Source organism: Cimex lectularius, unplaced genomic scaffold, assembly GCF_000648675.2.
Source record: "Cimex lectularius strain Harlan isolate CLEC.00 unplaced genomic scaffold, Clec_2.1 scaffold56, whole genome shotgun sequence".
In the NCBI taxonomy this organism is placed as follows: Eukaryota; Metazoa; Arthropoda; class Insecta; order Hemiptera; family Cimicidae; genus Cimex; species Cimex lectularius.
The window spans coordinates 401682-427624 of NW_019394202.1; the positions used below are offsets into that span (position 1 = coordinate 401682).

Genomic DNA, 25943 nt, shown 5'->3' on the forward strand with positions numbered 1-25943 from the left:
TTATTTATTTTAATATATTTATTTAAATATATATTTTAAATATATATATTATATACAACATAACTTCACTAATTTCGTGGTCCGCTTGACCAATTAATTTATTACAATTAATTAAGGTTTTTTAGTTGAGATAAAAGAGTCAATGGCACGAGCGTGATTCGAACCCACGATCTTCGGCTTGATATGCCGCTGCTCTACCACTTGAGCTATCGTGAACTCGACCACTCGGACACCAACTTCCCATCTCAACCCCACCTTTTGAGTTTTCCCTCCTTTTTGCCATTTTTCAAATGTCATGGAATCGGATTGGATTGGAAAAATGGCAAAAAGGAGGGAAAACTCAAAAGGTGGGGTTGAGTTGGGAAGTTGGTGTCCGAGTGGTCGAGTTCACGGTAGCTCAAGTGGTAGAGCAGCAGCGTATCAAGCCGAAGATCGTGGGTTCGAATCCTGCTCGTGCCATTGACTTTTTTATCTCAACTAAAAAACCTTAATTAATTGTAATAAAAAAAAAAAGTTTCAAATTGTATGCCTATGTATATTTTTCAGATGAAAACTTACGTTTTCCCAAATCCCGTTTGCTGCCTGATCGATGCTGCCTCCTACTTCTATCATTTCACCACTGTATCTGTAAAAGGGTAAAATTTAGAATTAGTCCACAAAAACTAGATACACTTAACACTTATGTGAAGTCTCCTTGCAATGCACTGCCTTTAAAAATTCAACATTTTGGGATTGAAATCACAAGTCATCATAGTGCATGTGTTATAACATAAATGATGTAAATGAGAAATATGAATTCAAATGAGGAACACTAAAATATTTTTTATCCTGTGTTATCATAACACACTTTAAAAATTGCATAAGAATAATAGTTTTTGAAATGAAAAAACACTATGCTCCAAAATAAAAACTGCATAATTTGTCGACATACCTTACATAACACCATGTAATAAGTGTAATTAAAGATACGCCCATGATCAGGTTGCTTGTGTTAGACAAAGCATAGAGACCGACAAGTCCTAAAATTCCAGATAGGATGTAAAATATGACGGCAATCGCAAAGAATACTGCAGGAGTTCTTGCAGCTTTGAAAATATTCTTGCTCTCGTTGTGCAACCTGAACTGCCCGTAAAGATCGTCCATATCCTGAAAAAAAGACACAAATAATCCATTCGTGTATGTAAACTCTGAGCATTAATTAATGTCAATTTGTTCACTTACACTAAAAACTAATCTGCCTTTTGTTTTTTCGTACAGTTCACTTACATTAATAGGCTTACAATAGTACATTTGTTATTATATTAAAAAAAGATAAAAAGACCTTATTACTTTCACTTTCCCTTTTAAATCGTCAACATTGGTTTAACTCGGAAACCTTTGTTGTCTAATACAAAGAACAGGTTTTATTCAACATAGTGATCAAGACTTATTTTATCCTGACAAATTTAATATAATAAACAAGCAATATTTAGAACTTTAATGCTATTTTGAAAAACTAATATTAGAAATGTATCCTTTATCAATATGAACAGGACTGTTTGCATTATTACATGAGATATTATGATCAACTCTTTACATAGCAAAATTACTTGTAACACATCAAACTTTCATAAAAATAACATTCTGTAATCTAAACTTTTTATTATTGGAACATAAACTAAAGGGCCAATTTTATTGTAGGCGGAATTAACGAACACAATGTAATGACCATAAATGTTTCTTTAACCATTCTAGTCTTGAAACTTAAGTTGTTTTTACTGTCATTTTCAAATCCAATGTGCATACGACTAACCACTTATATTGTAATTATAAAATTAAATAATATCCCGAGTGTTCAGCAAGTTTTCTATGGGATATACCAAAGGAGACAACGTACACAATAGAAATTGTTTAAATGCAATGATTTATGGAAATGTTTTATTAGTAAGGTCCATAAAACAATAAGTTAAGCCATGTTAATATTTCACAATTTAAAACAATAAAAAAACAAATGCAATAATGAGTTATTCACTCTACTGACTCTATTCGATAGAATATCAATTTTAACGTCGATTTATTATCGATTTTTAGACATTTTGTAATAATTTTAAACAATATTGTCTAAATAAGTTTATTAATTTACAATACTTGTAGTTTAAAATCCATACATAAAATAATAAGAATAAATCGAAAATGGCAGAAAATAAATGTATTAAAGCATATTTTAAATTAAAAATAAAACCTTGGTGTTTTAGTGCCAGTAGATTATTTGAATTAAGTATAAGAAAAGTTGCAATTGTTCCTTTATAATAAAAATTTTCATTTAAAAAATAGTTAACAATAACAAACAGAACCACAAGTGCACACTTAAAAAATAAATATAAAATTATTGTAACACATAATTAAAATCCACATAGATAAAAAATATGCAACAAGAAATAAGCAGCAAAACAAGGATCATAAAACCTACTAAAGAAAATACTTCAAATAAAAAGTCTTTTACCCTTAGAGACCGATATAATAGTCTTAATTTAAAAACTCCATATATTTAAGGGGAGGGTAGGCCCATCTCATTCTACACTCATATTATTCAGTTATCACCAGGAAAGGCAGTCTAAATAAAATCACTATCCCTCTCTAATGTATTTAACATTTCAGTGAAATATTTAAAGCAGTCATAATAATAAGTAGTATTACAAAGTAAAATACATGAAATAAAACGAGATAACACTATGCAATATTTTGATCATTGCCTCTGAACAGGCCAACTATGTATTTTTATGAGACTGAAGAAGCTTGGGCCTACAGTTTATTCTATTGTTTATGCAGTTATACTACTATATGATGATTTTTTTAAAATTACTTACAAATTACAAGAATATATAACGATTTTCTTATCTTGAGCAATTTTTATTATTAAATAATTTCCAATTGGGCACTTCATTGATGGTAAATTTTCAATTATATTGACTAGTAAAGTAAGTCCGTAGCGTTTTTTAATAATTTGATTTTATCCCTTTTGTGTTTTGAAGCAATGTTTATTTGATCATTATTGTTTATACAGTCTGAAAAGTGATTAGTTAAGGTGTTTTTAGTTCCGTACTACATGTTGAATTTTTACAAGGTGTTTTGCTAATTTAAAATGAAGGGGAAAATAGTGCATTTTCAAAATTTGATGGGCTTTTAATTGCAATTGCAAAGGAATTGCTTCGAAAAAAAAAGAAAGCACTATCTGTAAGTAGTGTTCACAAGCGGAAATTTTGATTTGGAAGACGCAAAGTGCTCTGGTTGTCGATTGTTGATGACTAAATTCAAGTTTTTGTCACAAATAACCCACATTCAACATGCCGACAGTCAGAAGGAACCAAAGACATCAGCACATATCCTTTGTAAATGTGAAGCATTAACCCGGTTACAGTACAGCCTCTTCAGTAGGGTATTTTTCATTCAAAAAGAGGTTTGTGAAGAGGAACCAAGGAAAGTGCTTAGTCTTAAAAGAAAAAGCACACTTTCCAAGGTATAGCTATAATTTATAGGAGTTCCACAATAGATCTAATCTATTTAGGTCACAGTGTGTCATAATTCTATATCAACCCCCCACCCTATAAAAAAACCCACACTTAAGACAAGAGACATCGAAAAAACACTTAAAATATCTCACATAGAAGTGTGACAACACATCTGGTAGCAGCTGGATATGTTTTTTCAGAACGATATAGTTGGGCTTTCTCACATGTTGACTGAGAATAATTTTTTGAACTGCATTTCCATCTGCAATTTCCTCCTTGAGAAACTGCTAAAGCCATTACACACCAAGAAAGTAATGTGTATTTGGAAGAAGGTTCTTCATGCTTCTTCTACTCGACCAAATCGTTAACCCTAGTATACTGCACACTAAGAGTGTTTAAAATCAGCAATTAACCAAAAACTATTGCAAAGGTTCTATCAGGATAACACTCTCTTTGTGTCACCAGAAATTGTTGGAACTTAGCAAGGATGTGCTACCCAACCTGAAATTGCTCCTTAAGATATTCTTAAGATACTTATTCCAGGATCTGCAGAACTCTAACACATCAAGGAAGTTATCGCTCAAAAACCTGAGAAAATCCGGAATGAGGAAATTGCAAGCAGGAAGGTGACAACAGATAGAGGAAGAAAATGGTTTACATATTGTTGATGAAATCTGTCCACAAGTAGCTGAAATTTTTAGTATTTACCACCAAAAAACGTTTACGAACTTATTTTACGACCCGATATAATTGTGTTTTTTCATTCTGAACAAAATGCATTAATATATCTACCTCTTTTCAAAAACAATAATTTTTAATTAATTTCTTAAACGGAATAACCGCTCATAAATTATTTGTATTATTACGGTTTTATTTGTCTTTTACATTGATTATAATTACATCACAGCCAAATCTGTTTTAATAAGTGTTTCCTTTGCTGTCTTTCACGCTCTTATATACTTGATTTCAAAGGTTGTTACAGTATGAATTATTAACCCACATATTTAGGACAATTTCAGTTTCTAAAATTGAATGATTACAAGTTTGATTTTAAAAGTAGTAAAATTTATCACGTATCTATAGTAAGGAAGCTCAAAAATGTATTTCCCCTAAATTTCAAACCTGTCGCTAGAAAATGTTAAGTATACCACATAATAAAATATGACAAAAGCATAACATTATGTACATTTAAAAAAAAATTAATTACATTAATATTAGGAATTGTCCAGACAAATAGAAAGCACGAAGAAAACAAGTAGATTAAACAAACAAGTAACAAACAGCAATAAAACAAAAACAAGAGATAGAGGGTGCACTGATAATTTTTATTTATACCATAATTTAGTCAATTTTTTTTTTTAGTGCCAACCATAATAACTGTATGATGATACAGGGGGAATATACGGATAATGTTTTGTCTGTGCAGCAACAAAGGCAATTATCATAACAAGTACAGAAAGTAGCAGAAAAAACTTCACAGGGTATCCTATTTGGCTGAAGAAGTTTTTAGCATCATTACGCACTTGGAAATTGAGATACAACTGATCCAAATCCTACAAAAATATTATAACATCAATGGCACAGTCAGAATCAAGCGAATGCTTTTATTTGCATTTATCTAAAAGACAGTTTTCAAGAGTGCTTACCAAAGAACTATATGATGATGTGCAAAAGAAATTCATTCAAAATGGAGCCAGCAGATATATGCACAGCAAAGTAATTCATCAACTTTTTACACCACAAGTCAACCGTAAACCACAATATTGCACAAAACTTGATATTTTTCCAAGCTAATTATACAAAGCTTTGCTCTCAAAAGAAAACAACCAATTGTAGAGACATCACATATATAATGCCTGCATTTAAAAAAGATTCAAGATATGGCCAACAGAAAAAAGAAACTGGCAAAGAACAAATTGATTAACTAAAATCAATCTACTGAGCTTTTTTTAAATGTTAAAACAAAGATTTGCAGTATATGCTTGAAGCATAATATTGGAAAGTGCTTGTTGTTTTTTTCTCGGTATGTAGTTTGTTTATAAAAATGTACAAACCAGAAGTGCATTGATTAAATGATAATGTAGTGTTTTGGTGTGAAGTTCAAATTAATGTATTTATGTGTGCATTATTTACAGACAAATCAAATTTTAAATTGTACTCAGAAGTACATATTGAGTATTAGTTACACAGCTGATCAGGGGATTGGTCAGAGTATCACAATCATCTTGGCATAATGAGCAATTTATAACTTTTCTTATCAATTATCACAGAGTTTGATCAAGAATTATTACAAATATATTAATTTAAATTTTAATACATTTTTGTGTTAAAAGTAGACTATTGTAGACTGAAATAAATAAATATTTTTCTTTATAAGCAAAACATTAAATTGACAAACAAATAAATTACATACACTGACCAAATGTTTAAAAAAATTTAAAGATTTAATTTGTCAGACTACTGTTTACTGTTATTAATTGTAACCAATTTATTTTGATGCAGAAATACTTATTTTGAATTTACATTCATAGCCAAATCAAAATTCAGAAATAAAAGTTTGTTTGATGTTTTGTAATCATAAAAACTAATAATATTTCTAAATTACACTAATTTCTTTTAATTAAAAAAAGTTTTGGATTTCTTCACGTTCTGCGAGGTGAAGAACCTTGTTGGTCTGGCAGGCAGACGCATTTCGACATTTTGTCATTTTCAGTACGTCTGCACCAACCTAGCCAGAATAGCAAAATGGTACTGACCAAATTACAAATAAAAAAAGTTACTAATACTATTATGAATAATCACAAAACATGTCATATTATACAAATGTAAGAAGGATCTCAAATTGATTCAAGCCAATAAAAAAAATATATATTTTAGTAAATTAAAGCTCCAAATTGAATTTTCAAGTGTGAATGAAGACAGGTGCACTGTGGCTAAATCACATCTTTTTTGTATTTTATTAAATAACAAAACTATAAACAGTACCTACAATACTAAACATACAGTGCTGTTTGTTTTATTTTTCAATCTACTGTTGTTTGCTCGAATACGATATTATTTTAACAGGGTTTAGAATTAAAATATAAAATTTGAAGTTTCGGTTTTGTGAATCATTGTATCTCAAGGATAGTTGAGCCAACTTCCATTTTTGTTTTCATATCCCCCCCCAAAAAAAAAGATTAAAGAAACATTAATTGGCAATTTTGACTGCTGATTTATAGGAGAAAATTGTTTGGTTTTTGTACTACTAAAACTTTACGTTGCTCTGGCTGCCTCTGTAGCGCTACAATTGCAATTGAAAGGCAGCATTTCACATAAATTTTAGTAAGCTTTTGTTCGGAATACTTTTGTCATTATATTTAGGAATAGAATTTTTCATAATGAAAGGAAATAACAAACATTAACGGCTTATATGCATTTTAATTTCGAAAAGGAGCTGTAGAGGCCCATAAAAAATATGTGGTGCCACAGAACACATGTGCCATATTTCAGTCTGGAGATTCCAATGTCAGTATGCATGCACCCTGCGCAGGTTGATTTGAGTGTTGTGAAAAACAACTGTCTAAAATCCATCACAAGCATTGCGGGAAATTGCTGCAGTATTAAACATATCCCAAGCTGTCTTACCAGGGTATATCCTTTTCTGGAGGATTTTTTTTCTTTGAAGTTATTATTATTATTATTACGACTAATCAGTCTTATTCAGATTTGTTGGTTAATGTCAATTTTTTTTAAATAATAAAATTAAACAACAATAACAAATTTAAAAATTAAATAATGAAGTTTAAAAAAATGTAAATTTTGACCGATTAGTGTTAATAATCCAGTGTTGTAAATAAAACAACTTTGTGGGATATGTATCAAAAATCAATGTTTGTAAATCACATGTAAACACTGGAGATGAAAAATAGGTTCTATTTGTGTAATATTTAGAGACCGTTAAGTAATGATTATTTATAGAGATCATGAGATGCGGTCTGGTGTGATGTAGGCTTAGAAAAACATTTTCTTTATTGTCACAGATGAGGTGTTAAACCCCCTTTATAATATTTCATTCATACTATTCTCTTTCGGCCTTTGAGCCGTCGCCAGGACTACCTGCTCAAAAAACTAGGACGCTCAGGAGTGTCCCCTGGCCAGTTGGCACTATTTCATCGTTCAGGAACCTAATCTGATTCCACAATTTACCTGTTTTCCACTTCTTACATAATATTTTATATAAGTATTCTATAACAATTTGTATAAGTAAAAAAATCTGGTAGTCAAAATGAGTTGGGTGAAACACATTATACATTAGCTTGAGTCAATCCGAGGCCAGATAGAACATTTCCTCACAAAGCTGACCTCACCAATCATCCAAGAAAAAAAGGTGGCTAGGACGCACCTGAGCGTCCCCACCAGCCCATTGGATTTTAAGATAGGACATGCCTAAGCGTCCTCTGTATTGAATGTGTTCAAAAGCTCTAATGCTTTACTAGGATTCAAACCCAGAACCGGTAGCATGGCAAATATGAGTCGGATGCCCTAACCACTCAGCCACCGCAATCCCAGTGTATACACAAAGCACCCAAAAAATTAAAAATACAAACAAAATCTAATATGTACTAAATGTATTCAATAAAATGCGTTTGATTTCACTCATAAAAACCGAACAAACTTATTTGTCAACCCAATAAATGAACTAACAAGGATCAAATATTTAGAAATATAATCTATAAACATATTTAAAATCTATGTGATAACACCAAGAAATTTGATCAAATTACAGAAAGACTTCACTAATAATATTCATTTTTTAATAAAACATCATTGCTACCTATTTGAAAAAAAGACAATGTTTTAATATTTCCTGTTTATTTTCATTGCATACTCCTGATGTATGATTTTTTTTTTTAAGTCTTAAACTTAATACTTTTTAATTAATTTGAAAGATTATCTTAAAGCTTAGTTTTTAATTAAAAGCAATCAGAATAGATTAATTTAGAGAAAAAAAATTGTAACTTTAAAGACAATGTAAAGAATATACACAATTATATCACAAAAAAATGTGCTGGCATAGACAAGTCATACTTAAAGCTTATTTATACAATTTAAGAGAAAGTATGAAAACTAATAAAAAAATCTTTGTCTCCTGATCCAATAATCTTTTATTAATACATAATTAATTAACAAGATTTTGTGCTGGATCTCAGTAGGTATCAGAGATATACACATGGATTTCACTATTTTTTAAGGCTTAGTTTGCCCATCATTAGTTGATATTAAGTTATTGTCATTAGCATTTCAAGTTGTATGTATTACACTTTCCTGTTAATTATATTCCACAAACTATTTGTTACTGCCAGACAGTTAACTAACTGGTGTCTTTAAATGACATTTAAAGACAATAGGATTCTAAATTAATAAGCCTTTTGAAGATTAAGCTTAGTGAATTCAAAGTATGAAGGTACAAGGGTAGTGCTAATTCAAACACCATAAGCTAAGCAATAAGTGCAATAACTAAGCAAACTAGGAGGAAAAATCCAAAACAAAACTTACCTTGTCAAGTTTAATACGGTAATTTTCAGAAAATTCTTCACCTCCCATTTTTCTCTTGCTTTTAAATTGATCCAAGGCCATAGTTTTAATTCTTTGATGCTCGGCTTCAAGGTGATTAGAGCTTACATAGGGCTTTGCTCCACCACACACGCCTTCCATTAAAGTATGGTAAGTTTCTTTAGCACTTGCCACGGCAGATAAATTATTAGCTTCTGCAGTAGCCTAAGAAAGAGAAAAAAAGAGTAGTGTAAATTTCGAAATTCTAAGAAACAAATCTGATTTAAAGTTATGCAACTTACAACAAGCATAGATTTGGGTTCAGGAAGCTCATCGCCACTATAAATATTGATATATGCTTTGAAATATTCTACCAAATCTTTGGCTTTCACTTTTTGGCCATCGATGCGTTTTAAAGTAAGGTTTTCAGGAGCAAGTAATAAAGGCACAAATTTAGACAATTGTTCAATAAATTCTGCTTCGATATCTAAAAAAAAAAAAGGCATAATAAAATGTAGTAGGAGTGAAACTGAAAACTAGTCCTTTCTAAAAAGCCTCTAATTTTTTTCCCCCTCCGCATATCCAAAAAATAATTGAATAAACTTTGTGTCCCTGGCAGACAAAATAAATTTTTTATATAGTGGTCTTTTTCAAAGGGATCTGCAGGTGTTCAGAATTTGTACAAATGCATAATAGGGAGAAAAAATTTGCATTTAACATAAGGTAAATGACCTAAATTATAAACATTTTTCAACTACACTTAGTAATTATATCAACTGTATATCTTTTACTTGAACATTATATAACTTTGTTTATAAACAGCATTGTTTCTCTACAGATAAAGGTCCCATTATCAGACATTTAAAAGAAGAAAAATTACCAAACAATGCATTCATTCACTTCTTATCTTATCAAAAATGAACGTTTTAGCACAACTCAGTAATACATTCCATTTGAACTTGTGACCTCTGTTATTTATGATTAATTATTTTTCATGTCAATCCAATTAGAAAAAATCATTTACCTTTGAGACGGCCATCAAAATTAGGGTTTGTTGCTACTTTTAGGCCAGGGTGAGGCATTAAAAAGCAACTTATGTCTGTAAAACAAGACCTGATGTGTCGCCTAATTGACTGCAATTCTGGATGCTGCTTATCAGACACCTGAACAAAAAAATACAATAGAATAAAAACTACCAAAGGAACAAACTCTGTTAGTAGTTAAGTATTTACCTGTAAACGCTTTTCCAAAAGTTTTTTGCCACCCTCTTCCCCATACGGGGCTTCGTACGGAAAACTCCAATCCCTCACAAGAAACTGGAGCTTTTGAAAAGGCTTCTGATCGCTGCTTGCGAGAGCAAGCCTTCCATACTCAGTGAATAACTGTATAACATATACATTTATGTTTACAAAACGTATCATTTTTCTTGGCTGGTGAAATGAAGACATATATTTAAAATTAGGAAAGGGCCACAGTTTTATTTTTTCTCTTATTCCCAAGTTATAAATAATTTAATATTTAAAAGATAATCATTTTGCTGGTTGTGTGCTGTTAAATGTGAACTAGACCGTCTTATTATAGTTAATAATATGTATTATATTATCTATAATAATTTTTAAAAATTTAATAACAGAAATTAGCAATTGTTATCTCAATTTGCAAACCAACAAAAATCACATAATGAAAATATTTAATATTTAGCAAGAATTTTTTTATATATTGAAAGGACCTTCTTACCTGTAGGTGTTGCAAATCATCTTCTTGGATGTTTTGACTTATGTTGTAGATTTGAATTGAGCTTATCATGGTGCTGAGGGCAAACACTGTTGCACAATCACGTACAGTACTCTCGCTATCGAATGTACCTTGAGTGTCGAGGAGGATGATTGCAACCTACATGGACATCAAAAAATAGAATAAATTTTTAAAGGGCAATTTGATATTTGATTTTTTTTTTTTTTTTTTTTTTTTTTTTTAATCACACCTTTTCATTTTTTTCCAAAGTAGTCAAAAAAATTTCAGACCACATAAGGATTCCTGTAGTATCACGTTCTGATCCTCCTCTCCATGAAAACCCTTCAAGTGGTACATCCTTAGGTCCCATCCAATGACCAACTTGTTCCTCTTCTTCCTCTTCATCTTCGTCTTCACTATCAGATTTAGATTTTTTTTGTATAGAATAAGTAGGGTACTAGGGGGAAAAAAATAATATGAAATGCCTAATTTTATAATTCGGAGTTTATGTTTTTTAATAATAATAATTACCGTTGCTTTCAAATATCTCAAGAAAAAATCTAAAATAAAGGATTTTCCCTTCCGAAAAGCTCCTGCTACGGAAACCACAACGACATTACGGTTTCTTATCTCAGGCTGAAGAAAAAGCCGTTGTAGTGCTTCTTCGTCCAACTCAAATTTGTGGTCTGGTTTGGAGAGCACTATAGGTACTGCTCCTTCGGTAGTCTTTTCTATAACAAAAAATAGAAAGAGTTGTTCAAATAAATGCTTGAAAATATTTTTATCTAAATGATAAATTTGAAATTGCTAATTCATATGTTGTTTTAAGCACATTTTCTTTGATTGCTTACTTTGCAAAATATTTAATATAAAATATAAGTTGCATGAAAATTTATGTTAATTCACTAATTTCGTGGCCCGCTTGACCAATTAAATCATTACAATTAATTAAGGTTTTTAGTTGAGATGAAAGAAAAGTTAATGGCACGAGAGGGATTCGAACCCACGACCTTCGGCTAGATACGCTGCTGCTCTACCACCTGAGCTATCGTGACCTCAATCCGCTCGGACATCAACTCCCCATCTCAACCCCACCTTATGAGTTTTCCCAGAGTGAAAAATGGCAAAAGGAGGGAAAACTCATAAGGTGGGGTTGAGATGGGGAGTTGATGTCCGAGCGGATTGAGGTCACGATAGCTCAGGTGGTAGAGCAGCGGCGTATCTAGCCGAAGGTCGTGGGTTCGAATCCCTCTCGAGCCATTAACTTTTTTTTTCATCTCAACTAAAAATCTTAATTAACTGTAATGATTTATGTTAATATATGTTTGTTTTAAATTGAAATACTGTCAGCCCTCCTATAACACGGTGAGTGCGTACCGCATTATATGGAAACCGCGCTATAAGAAACTCAGATTTAATCGTACAAACCAGGATAATTCGTAGTGTGTTCTATGGAAACCGTCTACCGCGTTGTATGGAAACTGCGCTATAAGAAACTCGGAATTAGTACAAATCACATCATTCGTACCGCGTTATATGGAGACCAATAAATACAAAAGACAAGATAAATTATCAATTATTTTTATTGAATTGAAGAGTTCATATAAGGATTGATAAAAAAAATGAAACAAAAACTAAACTAAAAGACTGTTTTCCAACAAAAACAATAAAGACTTTTGTAAAATTATTTATTTTTCAACACTCATCCTCGCTGTCAGATATGAGTCGCCTAACTCGTCTTCTTTTAATGGACAAAATGTCTTCCTCACTTGGTTCTTCTTCACATTGGTTTTCGATCGTAGCTTTTTTTTCTAACTCCACTAAAACCTCTCTATAGGGAGCTAAGCAATTTCTTAACTCTCTTTTAAACTTTGCGCTGCGCACCGTTGAACGATCAGTTTGAATGAAATGAAGTTCTAATTCTTTAGCCAAATTTAGCCCTTTTTCACATCTTGTAAATCGAGATTAGAAAGACTTGGTCACCAACAAAACATATGTACTGTGCAAGATCTCTGAGATCACTGAAACCGATGTCGTAAACGGCTATGAGATAAGCTGGCATGTTTACATAAACGTATTGTTTATGTATCTCGGCTGTGCTTTTGCGTAGAAAGTAAAACTTACATTAAAACCTCTTACAATATCTAGTTACTAGAGTCATTCATAGGCTGTGTGGAAGGGACTTATGGGATTCTGTTAAACGGAAACCGCGCTGTAAGAGTACCGCGTTCTGGGAGGGCTGTCGCAATTTCAGCTACGCGTTATATAGAAACCGCGTTGTAGGAGGGTTGACTGTATATATATGAAAAAAATGTGAAATATGGTAAGGTTAATTGCTGAAAAGTAATCTCAGAGATTAATAAATCTGTGTGTACTGTGAGATGTAACTTTGTTAAAGATTAAATATTTTACTTTTGTAAAGATAGTTATTACGCATTTCTACACAATCAGAACAAAGAACAACATGGAATTCTATCTCTATTATACAGAAATATCTGTATATCTCAATTATACATAGTTATTACTTTTTTTTTGGGGGGGGGGATTGAATAATAATAATAAGAGCAGGGTGAGGTCTGTTGTAGCAAGAAGCACTTTGTGGCCTGCAAGATCTTGACTCTGAGGCCACTGGGTTTAAAGCTACAGGTTTAAGATTTGGAAAAAAGAAGGCGAGGAGTCAGTCCGCAGAGCCCATTGCAGAAAAAGGTTGTCTCCATGAGATCATTCTCCAGAAGACAAAAAATTACCAAATCAAGTGTATGTTTATATGATCTGTGGTACTGAGCGTGGGATCCTGTGTTTTACGATTTACTCCTGAAAAGGATGATACGAATCTCAGCAAATATTGTGTAATTGGAGGCAGATCTAGGCAGGGATGAGCAGACTTAAGAATTTGTCTTTGTTTTATCAGACCTGATACAGTTGAGACTTTATTGGTTGTCATATGTTTCAGTTATTATAAGAACAATTTTAACAAGAAAACTTTAGTTCAATTAAATAATATCTGTTGATTTTTTTCTTTTTAGTTTTACACCCTAATAGTGAATTTTTTGTGTCAAAAATTAGCTTCTGTAGAAGCAAGAAGCGCATTGTATTTAGGTTCATTTGCATGGTAAGAACTTGGGTGGAAGCCCACCTTCAAAAGTAAGAAGTGCTACCTCAATCGGCTGTGGTTTGGATCCAGGATCCGTATCTTGCTTCTTTTTTTTTTTTTTTACATTTATCCTTAAAGCTATCCAAGTTAAAAGTGTTTAAATGTGAAAGGTGTTGCTTTTAGAAGATTAACCCTATCTCATGTCAATAAACAAATAAACCCAACTTGTTAACAGATAATATTAAAAACACAAGTTTGAAATGTATCAGTTGTTAAGTTTGTAATCACTATTACATATCAACAATTTAATTGTTTTGCTGTTACTACTCTTGTTAGTCAATCATTATTATATTTNGCTATTTTAAGTGATTTGGGCACCAGACTCATGTTTGCCACGCTAGCGGTTCGAATTCTAATTGGTAGTAATATGTGAAAGGTATTGTAACATAGTTTGACCCCCCGGTCCATGACATCCAAATGGTAGCTGGGCGATAAGCCTTCCAGTATGACAGAACTAAGTTATTTAATCAAAAAGCTGTTACATTAAAGTATACGTACTCATTTAATACGTATACGTAAAGTATTAAAAAGAATAAGAGTAAAAAGTATACGTTCTCATTTAAAATTTCAATATTTTACTGGCTCTGAAGTGCCCTGATAACATTTTAAAAAAGAGATAATATAAACAAATATATCTCAATACTATTACAAACAAGATATGTGAAAAGTGAAAACGTTTTACGTCTGTAATGTTATTACAAGTTTTAAGCTATTCGAATTAAAAGTTTGTAAATGTGGTTATTATTTTAAGGCAGACCTTATAACACAAAACATAAACATATCTGGTCCTAATTGACAAGCTCTATCGTAAAATTACATTTTAAAACATGTTTCCAAGTGTGGTAATGAATGGGTAACATTAAAAGGGATATCATCAACAAGACAAGGAACCAATTGTCAACAAGAGATAGAGAAAGTGTCTAAGATTAAGTTTGTAATGGATTGAATCACAATATACATATCTATATGGGAAGATAGATGTTTTTTTAATATAATATGCAATTAATCATTTCTACCATAAAGATAATTGATATCTTAATGTGAGGGACAGGTAATAATAAGCAATATGTTACACCCAAAGACAAAAAAATGCTTATTTTAATGTAAAACAAATAAAACTATGTGCATCAGAAAGTCATGACTTTTAATTGAAATTATTTAATTATTAAATTCACTAATTTCGTGGTCCGCTTGACCAATTACAAGGCACAATTATTTCATTATGATGGTTTCAAAGAAAATTCACCAAAACACCGGAAACTCATTCATGGGCACTTCAGAGCCAGTAAAATATTGAAATTTTGAAAATGAGAAAAGAAATACATTATCATAATTTTGTTATTCTTTGACTAATTTAAAATCTGATTGTGCCATCATTTTCAAAGTAAAAAAATCCTTTAAAACAGTGAGTAAAAAGTATACGTTCTCATTTAAAATTTCAATATTTATATATTGCCCTGATAACATTTTAAAAAAGAGATAAAAAGTTAAAACTAGATTAAAAAATATTAAAGACGTATTTTTTGGTTTTTCAATAATATTATCTGTTCAAGAGTAATTCAGCCAAGTCATCTAAAAAGCATACTTGTACAATTAAAATATTAAACTAATTTTTTAGATTTATATACACCAATTTGAATCATAATAGACGCCTCTGACAGTCCTACACCCTGAAAATTAGCATTTAAAAGCAGTAATCTATCAGTTTATTTAATTTTCTTCTTTGGTTAAGGTCACAATGCATTTATTTTAAATAAGGAAATCATTTTTTGTATAAATTAAAAAAATAAATAAATAAAATAAAAGACTAAGAAACCTATCATCATAAATTTACAATTATGGGTATCGAATCAATAATTTGGTCAATGCTTTGCTTTGCAATTTTGAATCTTTCCTGGATTGGTCTATCAGGCTTCACAAAAAATCACCCAGATGAAACACTGAAGACAGCAAAATGCCAAAAGACCGACTGACTAACCCAGTAAAGTCAGGCAGACCAAAATGATTGGTCATGTAAACAAAAAAAAAAAAAAAAAAAATTCAAGACAAAATCACTACGTCAATGTTTTTAACATATGAAACTGCAACAGGTTTATATTGAATTTTTTTATTTTATTAACTATCATGTTAAAACTATTTAAACAATTAGTTTTTATAATTATTTGTCATCCATCACAAACACTACTTAATTTTGGTTTGTTAAATTATGTTACAAAGTTGCTAACTGCCTTTGTAAAATATGGAATCATGCTAAGTTAGTTGCTTAAGACTAATCCACATCACTGCAAAACAATTTAAAAATTGAGACATCATCCTGTAGAGTGAGCGGTGATGAAACTGCAATTTGATCGTTACTAATCATTTTGGTCTCGACCTTGCTGTGATGGTCTGTTGATATTTCAAAAATGACTCGATTCATCAGAAAATTATCTAGATACAACATTGAAGTTGGCAAAATATTTATACAAATCTGACATATCAAAGGACTGGGGGGACAGCAAATTACATTAAAAAAAAATTGAATTACAGTCACTAAACCAACATTTCCAAAATTAAATTAAGTGTAGCAGGTGTCCATTAATTTTTTTTTTTTTTTTTAATCATGACGAAACGATTTTAACAATTAATTATTGAAGAATGAATATTCATCACTAGATCCATTTTAAATTTAAAGGAAGATGCAAATGTTTTGAACATTCAAAATTTAAAGACGAATCATATCAATAGTAAAACAAATAAGGCTAGTTAACTGAACGTCATGGGTTCAAAACCCACTCATGACACTAGTTTTTCATCTCAACCTAGACCTTAGATAAAAACTATATTTAATTAAAACATTTTTTAAAGTAAACAACTTTTTTGAAGGTTAATTCATTCTAGACTATGTCGACTTTTTAACTTTTGTTTTTGTAATGGAGTCACTACCGATCATTTTGGTCTGCCTATTCTCACTTTGTAATTCATTTTTTTTTTTTTTTTTTTTTAAGTGATTGTCTTATAAAAAAATTTCTTTTTTTTTTTTTTTTTTTTTTTAATTGGTCGTCCTCAGTCATAGGATATGTCAGATGCATATAAACATTGTACCATGTTCAGAGGTGTATCTTGGTGATTTTTTGTCGAACTGAGTCATTTTTACATGTTCAACAGGACAACACAGCGAGGTCGTGACCAAAATGATGTCAGTTATGATCAAGTTGCATTTTCATCTCTGCTCAGTCCACAGGATGAAGTCTCACTATTTAACTGGTTTTGATGTGATGTGGATTAGTCTTTCATCAGTAAACAAACCAAAAATTTCATAGTATTTAAAGTTAGGGCAGCTCTTGGAATGGACATTCACATAAATAGTTACAAAAATCCATTCTTTAAATATTTTTATGTAATAATCGTTAAAAGAAGATGAAATTCTATCTTAAATTTAAATGGTAAATTAGTAATTTTGTTAACACAGTAACATAATTTGTTTCATTGTGATGTGCATTCATCTTTCCTCAAAAGGAAGACCAAATGTTGCAAAGTCCTGAAGATTAAGCATCTCTTGCGATGGCCATTCAATTTTTTAACTCAATGATAGGGTAGGTAGGGGGGGGGGGAAGTTCTCGCATGGGCTGGAAAGGAAAGGAAACATTCAGTAAGAGGTTTGAAGAGCATCCTCCTTACTTCCACACCACAAAAAGAGCGATTGGAAACAGAATTTGCAGAAAAATAAAAACAATCGGTGTTGAAACGAAAACCTGTGAATAAGGGGGTAAAAATATAAGCAGCAATTGCTCCCAAGTGCTTAACCTAAAGCCAAAAAAAAATAAATAAAATAAAGACAATACATTGATAGGTTCTACCTCCCTCCTCAGAATCTAACATTTTCCCTGTTCATAGCAACAGCTCAGATTTTCTGAAGAGGAACATAATAATGAACAAGACATTAGCCACACTTAGCCACTGGAGGGCTCAAGATGGATAGTTTTGCCGTAATAAAGGTTCAGTGTAAAACAAATCACTCATTTCAGCTGTATATTGTCAAAATCTTGGCCTTTTACGATGTGGGTTACCGCAAGTGTGTTCCAAACAGTGAACAGTGTAAGATTTCGTGAAACTGCTGATGAGGCCTCAGTTGAGAAGGAAGATATTTACATGAAACTATCACAGTTCAGCTAGATTTCAAAATACTACAAATAAAGTTTTCATGAAGACTGGATAGATTTAAACATTCAGTGAAGTGTAAACAGTCTGTATATGTGTGGTTCAGGAAGTGTACATAAGCTGTTTAATTTTCGCCACCATAATGTTGCAAAACCACTTTAAAAAAAAAAAATTCATTTAGTTTTCATTTAGCTATTTAGATTTAGACCTACCTACTTTTCTGTAGTAGTAACCACCTTAATTATTTTTACCTTACTACCAATTTCATAATTCTCATTTTTCACAAGAATTCAAAAATAACATACCTGTGATTAAAAATTCTTAAATTTTATGTTGTAATTGGGCTTTTATTTTTAGTTTGAATTAAAAATATTTTATCTTCTCATTTGTGCAATTATTATGACACTAATAAAATATTAAAATGGTTGTCCACAAAAATTGGAGAGTAGGTTCTACTTAATAATGATATTTCTGAGTATAGTGTAAAAACCCAAGTGCGGGATTTTACCCTATCAGTAAGCCTGCAAAGCAAAGTTTTCTAAAAAAGTTTATTGTCAACCTAACAATGATCCAACAGCACTGGTGCAATCAGTAATTGTGAAGAAGATGCTAATCTACCGTTTTCATACTTATCAGCACTCTCAATACTTAATAAAACCTGAAACTGGAGGAACTTACATTTCATAAAAAAAAAATAAATCATTTAAACTTATCACAAATCCATACTTTACAAAGGGTATGTTAGCAACTTTGTCGGCTTTGTTAACTCAATTTAGAAACCAAAATTAAGTATTCATTGCATCAGTCAACAGTTAGTTACAAAAACTAATTGTTTAAATAGTGTGTGGTGATTAGTGACCGTTAATCGATAATTATTCAGAAATCGTGAGATGCGGTCTGGCCAGACCGCATCTCATGATTTCTGAATAATTATTGTTTAAATAATTTAATATTTAATTAATAAAAAGATTTTCAATATATACCTGTTGCAGTTCCATATTTTGGCTTAGTGACTTTGTGCCATAAATTGTTTTTATATTGGGTTGTCCAGAAAATAATGCAGATTTTCATGTTTTCTTTCAATTAACCCTATGTATTCATTTGATTGATTATTCTTTTGTATGAATGTCAACAATTTTTAATACTTTTCCAAACAAAAATGTTTGTTTGCCTCAGTAGCATTTCATTACTTGGGAAAATTCAGTCTTCACTAAAATGTCATATCACTTTTTAAGTTTAAACTTGGTTGGAACTATGCACAAACAGCCAGAATTAATGAAGTCCGGGGCAATGGCAGTGTGAGTGAGAGCACCTTTCAGAGATGGTTTAAAAAATTTCAATAGGTAGACTTTAGTCTTGAAGACAAAGGTCGTGGAATAATTTCTTCCTGGGATGATAATGTTCTGCGAGCTTTAGTAGAAGAAAATTCCAGAACAACTGTTCGAGAACTTGCAGATAATATTTCAGTTAGCAAATCGAATGTCGATGATGACCTTAAGGCAATCGTAAAGGCAAAAAGCTCCAAAGTTGGATTCTTCATGCATTTAACAACCACCAAAAATATTAAAAAGTTTGCACAACACTTCTTTCATGAAACAGAAACGAACCTTTTTCAAGAATCGTTACTTGTGATGAAAAGTAGATTATCTACGTCAACAGCAGACGTTCTGGACAGTGGCTCGACAAAGGAGAAGCAGCACCACATTTTCCAAAGCTCCCAACTCATCAAAAAAGGTGATGATGACTCTTTGGTGGGCTTCATTTACTGCAGCTTCTTGAATCCTGGCGAAACAATACAGAAATGCATGCTCTCACATTGAAGCAATGCACCAGAAATTGGCATTATTGAAGCCATCGTTGGTCAATCGGAAAAGGCCGTTTTGGGTAACAAGAAAGCAGACACACTGGCCAGAGGATCTGCAACACCTTGCACCTATTCTTGGGATAACAAAAACAAACATAGAATCCTCCATCACAGAATGGATCCATAAAAGATAAAAGAAGAAGTGGACAAACTCTACAAGGAAAATAAATACTGGTCAAAAAAAGCAGCACTCCTACTGGTAGATAGTTTCCTGAATATGAATAAAATCGATAAATCGATATGTGTACAAATATACTCCCCATGTACCAAATCAAATATGAAGCTTTGATGGTTAAAGCTGATACTTATTCCTTTCCGGACTTTCAAGATACAGATACAAAAACAGCGAATAGCATCTTTCAATAGGAACTCAATGTTAAGTGGCCAGGCTTTCACTGTTTTCATAGACGGCTGCAAGTCAGGAACAAGTGTGGGGTGCGCATTCTACGATCCAGTTAATAGATATGAGTGCTTAATCAAGCTGCCCCAAGAAAGTAGCATTTTTTCAGCTGAACTCTATGCCATCTCGAATGCGCTCAGCTACTTGAGCTCCAAAACATATGACAAATCAATGATTATAACGGATAGTCTAAGCTCAATGCTCAAGATAAAATATCGGAAGACGGTAGCAGCAGACAATCATCTGCTCTTCGAAATATTGGAGAAAATCAACTACATGGGTAAGGTAGTGGTTATAGCTTGGGTCAGACGGCTTAAAATAATAGTAATAATAAGTGACATGGCTATGGCTATTTAGGCTATTGCCAAAAGAAAAGAAAAAAAAACCTCTAGAAGGAACAAGACACAATAGGATTATGCTAATAACCCTCACCAAGACTGGCAGACTCACTGATAAAATTAAGGGGGGGGGCTAAATCTAGACGAGTGATAGGACTATTAAGGCGTCACTGGCATCTAAAAAAATATGTACACAACATGGGGTATATTCAATGGTAACCCCATTTGTAGACTATGCAATGAGGAGGAAGGATATTAACTTCAAATGTGGATGGCCAGAGGAAGATCTGTAAGACCATGCATAGGCCCTGAACCTATCCTAGAATCTTCCATCGCAGGATGGATCCAAACAAAACAAAAGGAGAAGTGGTTGATAAACTCTAGCGGCGCTAGACACAGTAAACTCATGATGAAACAACCCTCACCAAGACTGGTAAACACACTGCTGCAATTGGTGAGGGGAGGGTGACTGTTAACCGGTCACACAAAACAACAACGATTCCATCTGCAGATTATGCAATGAGGAGGAGGAAAGAGCCGCCCGTATCATCTTCGAATGCGAAGCAACGGCTCAATGGAGATTTAATGTAACATACGGAAAATATCTAGGGAATGAAATCGTAGCAGCAACAGTCAATGACCTGGTACTTCTAAGAGGAAGGATTGAGTAGATTGCACAGGGTACTAGGAAGGTACAAGCCAAAAGGCTGCAGTGCCTGGAGAGGAGCATAAACCCCGCTTCCTTGTATCCTCATTACCATACCATAGTCACTTGGCAAACTTTTCAAAATATGAAACTGCAACAGGTGTATATTGAAAACCTTATTATTAACTATGACATTAACTGTTTAAACATTTTAATAATTATACGTTGTCCGACACTACTAAGACTCCAAGATTACTTAATTTTAAAGGCTTTTCTAAAGTTTGTAGTGTTTATTAAAGAAAGACAAATTCGTATCAGTGCAAGAGATAAAATGAACGATAGCATTGAGGTTTGAAACGTGACAAGAGGTTAAGTTTATTAAGTTGTAAATAGCAAATAAAACGTTTTTCTGGATCTTAAATTGTAAATAACAGTCTAATATGTTTTTGTTTTAATTCTAGACGTAATGACAACGAAGTTATCGAACTTTTTGGATTGTAAAAAAAATGTTAAGAGAGGGGGGATTGTAAATGTGTTCCTGTAAATGTTTTGAAATGTTCTTTGTAAAATTTACAGGAAACGCTTTCGTGGTAGGGACGGGGAATTGAATAAATAAATTAAAAAATATGTTGTCATTCTCATTAATGCGATTTCAAAGTCGACGGTAGGGCCGATTGTAAAGAGGACGGCCGACAAAACGGGCTGGCCAGGAATGTGCCACGGCCCGGATGAAACAAAGTACAAATTGAAAGTAAAAAAAAAAAAGGTGATAACTTGGATATAAATTTACCAAATAAAGGCGATTATGAGCAAAAAGGTTAATTTTAACGGGGGTTACCTGATTCGTCCATTTCGTTAATACTTTACTGCGATCAGAGCGAAAAAGTGAAGGGCATTATAACAAAACAAAAAAAAATAATAAAGAGAGACGTTCTCGTCAAGAATCCGCCTTCTGTCTTTTTCTCTCCACTTTTACGTTGTTTTTCCTTCTCGTTGAACGTTTGTCGAACGCGACGTGCAAAAGAGGCGCGATCCGAGTTTTAAGGTTGTCACCGTGTCGACGGGGTTTCTGGAACGTCTGCACCTCGTTGAGTTCCGCTCGCGACTTCCCTCTCCGTTCCGACGTAATTTTAACGTTGACGCGAATTGGCGGTGGCCATTTTGCGATCCCCTGTGGGGGGGAAGGGGACAACACTGCGCCCCTTTTTCTTTCTCGCTCGCTCTCTCTTTCCTGCATTTCAAGAAAACGGGACGGGCCGCAAGTTTTCCCTCAGGAGAGACCATTCCCCGTTTCCTGCCTCCTCAAGATCCTCCGTAGATTCCCCGCCCCCGCTATAAATACATTTACAGATTTTCACCATATTCCTGGGTTTTGGCCAAAAATAGCAATGGAATCCCACCTTCAAAGTTATATTTAAATTCCGGGATCCCTAGGGTTTCCAAGGTCGTCTCGTTCATTCAACCCAACGAGCTTCACTGTTTTTTGGTCTTCCTTTTTTAGATGAGCAAACTTCATTACAAAAAACTACTAATATTATGCTTCTGTAAAAAAATCCATTTGAAACTTCATAAATTAACGGAAACTGAAGCAAATTTGGATTTTGATCAAATTTACGGAGAGGGTCACCTACCCATTAACATTGAACATGACACGGGAAAGTATCGACTATTGATGTACCTCAACATCCTATAAAGCCTTAACAGATTACAAAGCAAATCATCAGGAACAATGATATGGTATACAGATAACTCCAAGACAAATAAACGAACCGGATCAGGCTTTTATTGTACAAGTTCAGACAGACATTACCGTGTAAAATGGTCACATCACAATTATTCAGGAAATGCATCTAAAGTCTCCAAAACCTTGAGAAATATACCTGATGATAAAGTGGCCCAAGAAGGAACTGCAAGACTGTACATAGGCCCTCAATCTAGTACATTCTTCTCAACAGACTAGAAAGGAAGAGAAGAATTCAGAAGGACCTGAGGTACAATTGTATGGTATACAGATAACTCCAAAACAAATAAACTAAAAGGAACAGGCTTTTTTTTTTTTTTGTACTAGCCCACAATATGAACAATCAAACTCATTAAGGAAATACACCTCTGTCTTTCAAGCTGAATCTTAAAAGAGGTTATATTGACAAAACAATATCCTCCTAAGGTCAAACAGTCATTAACATGTAAAATGGTCACATCACAATTATTCAGGAAATGCATCTAAAATCTCCAAAACCTTCGGAAATGTACCTGATGATAAAATGGCCCTAGAAGGATCTGAAAAACTGTGAATAGGCTCTGAACCTATTGACAAAACCGGATACAAAATCCTTCATCTTAGAATGGACCCAAAAGGAGAAGTTATTAAACTCTAGAGTTGCTAATGGGAACACAAAACCCACTTTCTAGCATCCATCATCATTGATATACCTAGTGATATAGGTTTTTTGGCAACTCAATTATTTTTTTGTGAGGTCACTAAACATAGCAAAGAAACTTGGTTCATCCAGAATTAGACTGACTTTCTGGTTATGTAGTCTGTTACCTATCATTTCGGTCCACCTGTCCTTGCTGTTAGGTCTGTCAGACTCATTTTGATATTTCACCCTCTGCTGTGTCTCTGTGTTATTTAGTCAGCCTTGTCCCTTTATTGATACTGAGGAGCATACAAGACAAAATTCTTGCTTAGACAAATATAAGTGTTGCTATGATATCAGAGAAATGGACAAATCAGCCAAAGCAGGATCTGCAAGTTCATGTATATGCCCTGAACATATTCTTAGGATGACAAGAATAAATACAAAATCCCCCATATCAGAATGGGTTCATAAAAAACAAAAGGAGTGGCCCAACACTAGAGATGTCAAATAACATTATGATTAAAGGGCCACCAACAAAACTGGCAAACATAATTATATAATTGTAGGCAGGGTAAAACTCAGGAGAGTGATAGTCACTGGTATCGCAGAAAACACCTACAAAACATGGGTGTATTCTGCAATGAGGAGGAAAAAATAGCCACCTGTATAATCTTTGAATGTGAAGCATCTGCTCAATAAAGACTTAATCTGGAGTACCAAGGTGACTAGAGGAAAAGAATTGCAGTAATGACAGTCAACGGCCTGCTACAACTTAAAAGAAGGATTGAGCTTAACTGAACTAAAGAACTAGGAAAAGTCATTGGGGAATATGAAGCCCACATTCCTAGTCTTCTATCATCACCATCGTATTAGAGGCATAATTTAAAATAACTTCTTGCTCTCCTTTGAGGTATTGAAGGTGGCAAGAGCAACAAAAGATATCCTTGCATATACTGTTTTAGTATTACTTGATTTTTAAAATGCATTTTAATTAATAAACCATAGTCTCTCTTAATAACCAAGCTTCGCCAAAAATTTACTTTCAACTCTGCCACTTGTGCAATTTTTGAACATATTTCTTATATGAGCAGTCACTCACAAGTTGTAAATTTGTTTTATTAATTTTGGAGTTCCACAAGGGTCCATCTTGGTTCCTCTTTTATTTTCCATGTACATCAATGATATTTATTCTCCTTTTACTACCCTTTTTCACCTATGATGACTATTAGTTATATCGGCTTCGGAGTTCACCTTGCTCCACAATTGTTTAATATCTTCAATAATGATTCCTTTCTAACATATTACTAAGTCTGTTGATGATTGTAATCTTCTTCAAGAAAACTTGCAGGGCTTAAAATTAACTCTTGAAAAATGCTCCTCAATATCCTTCTTTCATGTTATATACCCAATAGATAATTTAATTTATAGCCACAGCTTTTCTAAAGTATCTTCATAGACCCAAAAGGAATCTTAAACAATTTTTTTAGGGGTTAAAATTTATTGTAAATATTAAGATGGGAAGAAAGAATATTTCGGCTGATTGATGGGAAAGCGTATTGTGTAAGATTGGGCCGTTGGAAGTGTCCTCTAATCCTGGGAGCCGACTTAGTCTTTCACGAAGACCCCCAGACACAGCTAAACAAAGCTGGCGAAATAATAACACCACACAGGAATTTATGATTGGGAAATGTGGGTCGTTTCTGGGCAATTGCCACAGAAATATTTACTGTTGCTGACAAGTGCCTTATTGCTCAACCCCTAGGATTAGCTAATACCCAGATTCACCCGGAAAGCTGGGGAAGAAAAAGGAGCATCAGGTCATCAGGAATCATAACAGTGTTTCCTAAGCTTGACGGGTCTCCCACCTCCACCCTGACTTATTACCTTAACTACTATCATAAAAGAGTTAGGAGACAGTCAAGAAGAAGCCGGCATAGAGAAGATGCAGTCGGAGAAGAGCTGTCATGGTCGAGGCAGCTGTCACGGGAACTAGTACAGCCAGGAGTTAGCCAAGAGTCAGTAGGACCAATGCCAACATCTCAATTCTACAGATTTGTCAATCAACGCAGGCAGAGGATTATTTTTATTATTTAATTAAATTAAATTAAAGGAATAAAATAAATTAGTTTTCTATGACATAGCACGTCTTTGACGTCAGAAATCAGACTAGGTGAGACATCGAGGAGTCTCGAAGAATCATCGGTTCACTTCAGACTTTCAGGGATGAAGATTTGGCTCAATGGAAGTGAGTCAAAGAGCGGTTCGATCACGAGCCCAGGCG

General features: G+C 33.0%; 1 protein-coding gene across 1 annotated transcript in view; it reads right to left on the reverse strand.

The window, feature by feature from the left end:
- LOC106666613 (atlastin-like) overlaps nucleotides 1-22471 on the reverse strand; it is a 25219-nt gene extending 2748 nt beyond the window's left edge. Inside the window, exons 1-10 of the mRNA XM_014393913.2 lie at nucleotides 22138-22471; nucleotides 11289-11488; nucleotides 11008-11214; nucleotides 10761-10916; nucleotides 10256-10405; nucleotides 10048-10186; nucleotides 9326-9510; nucleotides 9027-9248; nucleotides 932-1146; nucleotides 559-625 (exon numbers count right to left, since the gene is read on the reverse strand). Of these exons, the coding sequence (XP_014249399.1) occupies nucleotides 559-625; nucleotides 932-1146; nucleotides 9027-9248; nucleotides 9326-9510; nucleotides 10048-10186; nucleotides 10256-10405; nucleotides 10761-10916; nucleotides 11008-11214; nucleotides 11289-11488; nucleotides 22138-22150 (1554 nt within the window). The 5' untranslated portion in view covers nucleotides 22151-22471. The remainder of the gene's footprint in view (nucleotides 1-558; nucleotides 626-931; nucleotides 1147-9026; nucleotides 9249-9325; nucleotides 9511-10047; nucleotides 10187-10255; nucleotides 10406-10760; nucleotides 10917-11007; nucleotides 11215-11288; nucleotides 11489-22137) is intronic.
- Between the last annotated feature and the right edge of the window lie 3472 nt (nucleotides 22472-25943).